At 50.7% G+C, this 9052-nt stretch overlaps 1 protein-coding gene across 2 annotated transcripts; it reads left to right on the top strand.

The window, feature by feature from the left end:
- The first annotated feature begins 758 nt into the window (after positions 1 to 758).
- Positions 759 to 8912, top strand: IL25 (interleukin 25). 2 transcript variants are annotated; one of them, XM_082197944.1, is made up of 4 exons: positions 759 to 877; positions 4670 to 4774; positions 6795 to 7018; positions 7647 to 8912. In XM_082197944.1, exons 2-4 carry the CDS (start codon positions 4757 to 4759, stop codon positions 7912 to 7914), a joined length of 510 nt encoding a protein of 169 aa, XP_082054070.1. In that variant the 5' UTR covers positions 759 to 877; positions 4670 to 4756; the 3' UTR covers positions 7915 to 8912. The 2 variants fall into 2 exon arrangements, with proteins under 2 accessions (XP_082054070.1, XP_082054069.1); XM_082197943.1 differs by lacking the exon at positions 759 to 877 and having other exon boundaries at positions 4384 to 4774.
- The last annotated feature ends 140 nt before the right edge of the window (positions 8913 to 9052 follow it).

The raw sequence follows: 9052 nt of genomic DNA, 5'->3' as shown, positions 1-9052 counted from the left end.
GGGAAGTCGGAGGTGGGGGTGAGTGGGCTTGGGGGAGAGAGGAAAAATGGGGAAAAATAAGGATGATATGTTTTTGGATAATATATTTTGTTTTGTTGTTGTTGTTTAGTCGTGTCCGACTCTTCGTGACCCCCTGGACCAGAGCACGCCAGGCACTCCTGTCTTCCACTGCCTCCCGCAGTTTGGTCAGACTCATGTTTGTAGCTTCGAGAACACTGTCCCACCATCTCATCCTCCGTCGTCCCCTTCTCCTTGTGCCCTCCATCTTTCCCAGCATCAGGGTCTTTTCCAGGGAGTCTTCTCTTCTCATGAGGTGGCCAAAGTCTTGGAGCCTCAGCTTCAGGATCTGTCCTTCCAGTGAGCGCTCAGGGCTGATTTCCTTCAGAATGGAGAGGTTGGATCTTCTTGCAGTCCATGGGACTCTCAAGAGTCTCCTCCAGCACCATATTTTGTTTTAATTTTGAATAAAAAAGTAATTAAAACAAAACAAAACAAAATCCCCCTGTTTTTTTACTGCACGTGTCTGGACTCTCCTTGAACCTTAATTGGAGCCATTTCCCACTAACGCTGGTCAGTTCTTACCAGCCTTGTGGTCGGGTCGCATTCCTGCGTACGTGACACAGTCCTCACTCGCCAATAATGGGCCTAAAGGTGATTGCACCTTAACTCTGGGAGGCTCCTGTGGCCGAGGGAATCCCGGAAAAAGGAAACAGCGTGCAGGATTTCCATAACCACGAGGAACCCCTTTCCCCAAAACCAATGTGAAAATGAGGAGCGATACGCCCACCCCTGACCGCCACCCACCCACCGGTTCCTGGGATCCCCACTCTGCTTACTTCGCCATGGTTACCCAGCGTATTATCATCCAACCGCACAGGTATTTCCCTGCCCAGCTCAACTGCAAAGTGAGATGCAAATCGGCAGCAGCCGTGGAAAGCTGGCTGGGATTTCTCTCCGAAACAAAGCAATGGGGCGACGTGTCCCTGGGAGACAGGAGGGAAGCCTCCATCGGGGGGGGAAGGGGAGGAAAAGTTTCTTCCCCGAAAAGCTCGCGCCACCCTTTCTCCAGAAACACCTTGGCGAGGCAGAAGAAAATGGGAAGGACAAATTGTTCAGCAGCAGCTTTCCGACGACGACCTGAGGATTGACAACCCCAGAGATGGACGGATAAGGATTACGTGGCGTTGGTGAGGAGCGACAGGGTTGAACAAAATTCTTGCTCCTATCTATCCTCACACCCGCAATAGAAATATTATATAACCTGATGTTGACTTTGACTGGATATATAATGCGCACAAATGCATCTATGAGTGTACAATCTGGATAATGTCAGAAAAGTGGTAATTGTTGACATTTACCAGTGTTTAGACTATTGCATATGCATGTATGTGTGTGTGTGCGTGCCCCTGCATATCATCCAAGTGTCCCTATTTTCCAGAGTCAGTCCAAGATTTACAGAAGCCATCCCAGTTTCCAGTTTGATCCCAGTACATCCCGCTTTTCCTTCGGACGTCGCTATTTTCATTGGATAAATGTTGCAGGGTATGGAGTTAAGCAACCAGCGAGCCAAGGAAATCAGTAACCATACAACCTTTAGAAGACAACTGAAGGCAGCCCTGCAAAGAGGAGTTTCTTTAATGTTTAATGTTTTATTAGGTTTTTATTTTTTACGTACTGTATGTTCAAAGCCGCCCAGGGTGGCTGGAACTATTATTCCATTATGGAACCGGACACCCCTATTTTCATCAGAGAAATGTTGGAGGTTATGTTCCTGTGCACAGTACCCTCATTTGGAAATACCCACCCCAGCTCGCTCTCCACTCAAATACAAGACTCTTCCAGCATTCTGCATTTTCTCACCCCAACCTTCACCATCAGCAAGCTCTGCTTATGCAAGTCACGTTGCAGAGGAGCCTGCGAGCGCAGAAAAGTTGGCAACCCTATTTTGTTCAAGGACCAGTCTCCACAACTCAGCCCTTTCCATGCACGTGGGGATGCCAGAGGACTCACTTCTGGGGAGCGTTAGCAGAGCAAGAAGCAAAATCATTCTCGCTGGCAGTCCCCCTACCCCAAGAAAGTGAAATTTGCCTTTTAGCAGCCCTCTCCTCTTCCCGGGCCTTAACCCGCCACCACCAGTTCCCTCTTGCTGTGTTTCTCCCAGCAGATCTGCTTCCCTTGCAAGATGCTTTCGCCCTCGCGTGGCAGGGATGTTGTGCTGTGTCCCTGCATGGCGTTCCTGGTCCTCCAGAATATCTGAACCTTTCTCCTGCATCCTTCCTGTGTGAGCCCCACTTGCTGGGCCCCAGAAGTGTCGGAGAGGTGTTTCCAACATTGCATGCTATCCCTGCAGGGCCCGGATGTCTGCAACCTCTCTGCCCTTCTGCCGCTGCCAGGCCATTGATGATTCCTGCACGCCACTGAAATTCACTAATATTTCTATACGTTTCCAACATGACGGCATTTTAATATGCAACGAGCGATGCAGCCCTGTTCTGACTGAGGAAGGTTCCCCTGTGTTTTGCAGCCTCTCGTGGCTTTGAGCAAAGGAGAAAGGCAGCAGAGGAAAAGCTTCACTGAGGGCAGAGGAAAAAAGGAGTCGCCGCTGAGCCCTGGAGATCAGAAAAGGGAGGTCCTGGGGTTCAGCTGTGGTGTACAAAGAAGGTACCCCCCAATTGTAGCCGCTTTGGGGTGATGTGCAGCGAGGGTGTCTCACGGGGGTCAACCCTGCCTGCCGCAGCTCCTCATTTGACTGAGTGACTCAGGGACAGCCGTCTTATCTTTCAGGGAAGGGACAGCAGCCTTCTGAGAAGCAGCTTTGGAGGAGGGAATCCTAGAAAAACAAAATAGCTTTCCGAATTTTCATAACCACCAGGAGAGCCCAGGCCAAAGATCAACATGGCTGCCCACGCATCAAACTGCTTGCCTGAGGGGACATCCCTCCGCCAGGACCACACCTTGACCACACGGCCTGGGCTCTCTGCCAGAACCAGGGGGGGGTGGACTCTGGACCGAGCAGGTGGACGGGGGGGGGGGCAGCTCGGCTCCTGAGCTCAGCATCTAGATCCTTCCGGAGGCTGTGGGGTCTGGCTGGGGTGCTGCCACCCCTGGGAACTGAGATGCCAGGGACCCAGAGGGCCTGGGAGAAGGTCAAGGCTAGCGACACATTTCCAGGTTGCAGGGCCCCCTCCTCTGGCCCAGGTGGGGGGCCAGCCCCATTGTCAGGGACTGGTGGCCCCGGAGGAATGGTGGGAGGAACCAGCTGGGGGACCCCAAGGGAAGAGGGCTCAGAGCCTGAGGATCAGCAGTCGGAGGAAGATGGGTGCTCAGAGGGAGAAGGCTGTGGGGCGGGGGAAGGTGCCAGGGATGGAAGAGGCAACAGGGTTTAGCGAGTGGGGAGAGTCTGGCAGAAGCTGAAGCAGGAGAGAGGGAGGCCAAGAGGCAGAGAGGGGTCAGACTGGAACAGAGTCCTAGATGTCTCCTCCGCCTCCTGCAACAAGCTCCCCTCCACCTGGTCTCCAGGAGCCAGTAGAGGCATGAAAAGGGCGGAGGAGAGGTTGGCTTCACGCTGGCGCAGTCTCTGATTGCTAGGGGCAAACCCTGGAGAGGAGGGGCAGCTGTGGGGAGGCAGGAGCCCTCAGTCTCAGCACTGCTTCCTGGAGGCAAGACCTGCCAGAGAGGAGGAGTTGCTGCGCTCATGAGGCCTGACACCCCTCTGCGGAACATAGTTTTGCTAATGAAGAGTTAACTGGAACAAGCACATTGTGATCTACTGCTGGCTCACTCTTGACCCCATGAAGCTATTCCCCAGTCCATGACTCCATGTGCTTCCAAGAAGAGAGGGGGCATTAAATGTTCTTAGCCCCCATTGCTCATTGCTGGTGCAACAGCCCTTTGAGGGAGAGCCTTGCAGGAAGCTGTGGAGCAACAGAGAGAACCTCCATGGTCAGGGGCAGTCTATCTTCTCTGAATACCAGGTAGCAGAGTGGAGGTGGCAGGGAAGAACTCACACTCTCATGGCTCATCCTGGGTTTTCTTGAGTAGTGTCTGCTCTCAGGAGAAAACTCTGGATTCAGAGTTCAATAAGACGAGTCCGTCTGGATGAGGCCGGTGGCCTGTCTGCTCCATCATCCTGTTCTCCCACTGGCCAATGAGGTGCCCCAGAGGGAAGCAGGAAAACAGGACCTGAGCACAACGGACGGACGCTGGGCAATTGGTCCTGATCCAAGAGGGCTCCTCTGGTCTTCTCAGAGAAATTGCAAGGTGTGTTTGTTCTAGAGATGATGCTCCTAACGATAATTTCTCCATCCTTATCTAGTTCATGGCACAAACTCTTGGGTGCTTGTGGGTCAAATGTCTGGACCAGAAGATTTAATCTGTAAAAAGTCAAAGCAAGTTATGAATAGGTGAGAAAGTCCTGCTATTGAAAAGCTGATCCCATCTTGGAAGGAAGAAAGGAAGAAAGGAAGGCAGGCAGGCAGGCAAATTCAATTTTCTCAGGTGCTAATATCTCACTGGGCCTGAGTCCCTTGATCCTAGGGGGCACCTTCTATTACCCATCCAGCATAAGGTAAACAAAAGAGACATTGATTATACGTTCAGGAAACAGGCACTCAGTTCTTTTTATTATTATTCCAAAATTTGCATGGAATAAATGAATGGAATCTCGCAGGCGATAAAATAGGGATCCCAAGGCTCAGAGTGACAGCAGTTCCCTGAGCTGTCTACAGACACGAGGTCCTGCTCCCGGAGATCTGACATGGAGAAGACTCCGCTGGTAAGGGCACCAATCCTGCTCCTTACACGGAGGGAAGGGGGAAGGCTGAAGCAGGGTCCGCAGGGAGGCCCTTTGGTTTCTGCTGCTAGTTCCCAGAGATGTTTGGGGGGCTAGGAATTGTGCTGTTAACTTCCAAGCATATTAACAGATGAATAGCCCCCATCCTCAAAACCTACAAGCCTCTCTCATAAGAACCTAAGCAGGGTCTTCTGGGATCCAAGCGGAGATCCGTTCAGCTCCTGAGAGGGGGCAACCCGATGATTTTTCTGAGGCACTCGGAGGCCCAGCCCCCTCCCGCTCTTCCTTGCCAGTAACTGCTATGCAGTGGTAGAGTGCTGTTGCTCTTGGAGGTTCCATTTTTGTCCTTAAGGCTGAGACCTGTCCAAGGGCCTTCCCTCTTCTGCCACTGCTTCGCCTGATCCCCCTGTCAAAGCCACGTCAGACCAGGGCTTCGACCATCTTGTGGAGTGCGGGGAATTATTTTTAATGCCTCCTCCCCATCATTCCTCATATGAGCCAAGCTGGCTGGGACTGGTGAGTGTGGTAACTTTAAATATAACCGGAGGACAACCCATTGATGTATCATCTTGCCCACCTTTCTCAAGTTTCCTTTCTGCGATGACTCCCAGTCTAGCATTTCTCAAACTTGGATCTCCACTGTTGTTGGACTACAACTCCCATCATCCCTAGGAAGCAGGACCAGGGGTCAGGGATGATGGGTGTTGTAGTCTAGCCGCACGAACTGGGTCTCCCCCACCCGATCTACATGGAATCTGATTATTGATCCTTCGTTGTGCTCTATATTATTCATTGACTCCTCATCTGTTTAATTTCTGTCCATCTGGAAACTTGGTAGCTGTGAGGTGGGACTAGGGACACGGCAGCCATATTGATCCCTGTATTTTGGAGACGGGAATGAATTTCCACCCTCAGTTCACTCGGTCTAGCGATTGTGTGGGGCTGCCCCACTTTGCTCCCTGGCTCATTGAGGTGAGCTAGAAAAAGAGGGGGGAGAGCAAAGGCCACTTTGTCTGAAGGGCAAGCATTGTCCTGACTTTGGCACATGAGATTTCCAACTGGGGGACGAATGGCTGGGCTGTGAGTCTGAATTCCCACCCACCCCCCACTAAGTGGTGAGCACCCTAAATGTAAAAAAGGAAGCATGTCAGGGAAAGAGGACTAAGCCAGCCTTGTTCCTGGTATGCTAGATTTTGATGTGCAAGGAAGTTGCAGCTGTTGTCGTCTTCCTTCCATCCCTCTCATGGGGAAAATTCCAAGTTTCCTCATGCATTTACTTAGCAAGAATGACAAGCAGCTTCGTCAAAGAGCTCCAAGTGGTGTGTGGGGGGAAAATGCACATAAAACACAGCTTAAATTTTAAGCGTGTATCTATATCTGTATAGATATATTACATTGCTATATATAAAATATATCATCTACTATATAATATACTTATCATTAGAGCATATATGGTAAGTGTTTAAAATTATTTTATTTTACAAAAATGGTTGAAATGACACAGTCCAGGAAAGGCTGTACCACTTGATTCTGCCAATTTTGCAGGCAGGTTTTTGGAGAGATCCCTGCCCACGTCATTCTGGGAATAGAATACAGTGGTACCTCAGGTTACATACGCTTCAGGTAACAGACTCCGCTAACCAAGAAATAGTACCTTGGGTTAAGAACTTTGCTTCAGGATGGGAACAAAAATCTTGCTCCAGCAGCAGCAGGAGGCCCCATTAGCTAAAGTGGTGCTTCAGGTTAAGAACAGTTTCAGGTTAAGAACGGACCTCTGGAACAAATTAAGTTCTTAACCTGAGGTACCACTGTACTCCAACTTAGGAAGGCTGCGAGGAAAAGGAAGTGGGAAATGGGCTACTAGATTTCTCTGTAAGGCAAAATAATATTTGGAGCAGTCCTCTTTGGGCTGTTCCACCAGGACCAGTTGTGACCGCTGCCCCCTTTTGCCTTTCTTTCTTTCCTTCCTTCCTTCCTTCCTTCCTTCCTTCCTTCCTTCTAGGCTGCGATGTGCTTCCTGCTCTCGACGTTTGTGGCCAGCCAGGCCTTCCAATGCATGTCCTCCTTGAACTGTTGTGAAGAGACGACACTCAATGAAGTCGTGAAGAAACTCACTGAGCATTCCTCCCGTTCCGCCCGTTCCTCCCGGTCCGTGTCTTCCTCTGACGACTGCCGCTCGATTCCTGGTGTAAAGAACATGGCCTCCAGTTCTCCTTGGCGATATGTGTAAGAGAGAAGAATCATACCTTTTATTCCTCTGCCCCCTCATCCGTCCCATTTTCATAGAATTGTAGAGTCGGAAGGGACCCCAGGGTCCTCTAGTCCACCCCACCCCCTACAAGGCAGGAATCTCCAAGCGTGGTCTCCCATCCAATTTGAAACCATACCAGACCCTGCTTAGCTTTACGAATGTGCTTGCACTTTTATAGCTGCACCACTGACTGGAAATAAAGAGGCATCTCTTTGGCCCTGCCTGGCACCACCAACAGCGCCCTCTAGATTTCCCAGAGGGCTCAGCTGGTTAGAGCAGGGGGCTGAGGGGGCCGAGGTTGCAGCTTCGATCCCCGAATATTCCTGCCTTGAGGGATTGGTTGCTCCTCAGGGTCCCTGCCAGTCAGACCAGTGTCAGGGGTGACTGGAGTTCCTTTCCAAGATATCTTGAGGGCACTGGGTTGGGGAAGGCTAATCTAACCCAGCATTAGTCCCCCAAAGCTCCTCATCCCAGACATTTTATTTTATTTTATTTATTTTCCCTTTCACTCCACAACCGGCATCCCAGCGCACTCCCCCATCAGACCACCATCCAGTCATAATGGCTCAAAGACAGACCTGTCCTTTCTCTTGCCTCCCCCAGGGAAGACATTGAGGACTCCCGCTACCCTCGACTCCTCTGGGCTGCCCAGTGTATCTGCCAAGATTCCTGCGTCTCCCTGAGGCACCCTGTGGAAAATGCCACCCAAAAGAGCTTCGTCCATAAGGAGGGAAACGGGAGGTCCGTCCAGATCTTTGCTGACATGACCGTCTACTATCGGAGGCCTTGTGCGAATGTCAACAAGTCCTTCTACCTTGAGCGGCGGAAATATCCTTTGCCCGTGGCCTGCACCTGTGTGGCCACACAGTGAGGCTTCGAAGCGGGAAGGGGATCCCCGGAGCAAAACCGTGGATGGGATTCAGAGGGAGGGGGCCTCTGAACATGTGCAGAGTTCATTTCCCTCACAGGCTGCCACCCGCATGTCCACCCACAGGACCTGGGTACACCAGAACCTCGCTGTCTCTTTGCTCATTTCTAACTTCAGAATTAATTGCAGTGAAAAGGAAAAGCACCCTCAACTGACCGGTTGAAATCGGGTTCAAATCTTTGGCTTCCCCCAAAGGTCGCTGAGGAGCAGCTGGAACAGCCTCAGTAAGGAACAGGGATTGGGGATGTCATTTCTGGCGCTGTTGCAGAATCCCAGCCCCCTCTGGGCCCTTTGGGGGGCTGTCAGGACAGCGTATCCTAGAGATGGTTGGGCTTTGTAGTGTAGACCATGCAGGGAGAAAGCGAAAGGGCTTGTTCTAACACACTCAGATATACCAGTTGGGGGCTATTGGATTCTACTGCAGATCAACCCAGATTAAGTAAATCCTTGTCTCTCTCTTACTGCAGTTTGCCCACTCTGCCAAAAGTCGGGAGTCAACTTTTTCTCCTGCAAACGCTCCTCTGCCTTCTAACGTGTGCTTAGCTGTGAATTTTCTGTTAGAAGTAGAGGAGCATTCGCAAGGGAAAAAAGTTGGCCACCCACTAAATATCGCTACATCTGGCCAGATACTTCTAAAGACATAGGAGCAGGGTCCACAGAAAAAGCTGGCAACTCTAAGTGACATTAGAGAGTAAAGTTAGCGAGAGGCAAAGGAAATGGCAAGGGGGGAAATGTTCACGCATGAATTGTTGCCGGAGCAACTTGTTACAGAAGAGTATTCCCTGATAAGCCTTGCCATCCCCTATCCTGGCTTGTGTGTGTGACCCTCTGCTCATCCCTATAGTCAGCAATGCCCACATTTATAGGTCAGGATCATTTTTCAACTATTTGTACACTTGCACTAAAATCCGCTGTCTCTTGTCTGTTGTCTCAAAGAAACTTAACCATCTTGCCTTATTTTTTTAAAAAAATTCAATAAAACATTTCAAAGAAAGCAGAATGTGTCTTGCCATTTTAATCCAGAGAAAACAGGACTCCCCCTCCCTTTGGGGGTGGTTGGGCTAGATCAGTGGTCCTCAAA

The sequence above is a fragment of the Podarcis vaucheri genome (assembly GCF_965113315.1).
Source record: "Podarcis vaucheri genome assembly, chromosome: 13".
NCBI lineage: Eukaryota > Metazoa > Chordata > Lepidosauria > Squamata > Lacertidae > Podarcis > Podarcis vaucheri.
Note: the sequence above shows the minus strand (reverse complement) of the source record. Positions and strands in the feature narration are given on the sequence as shown.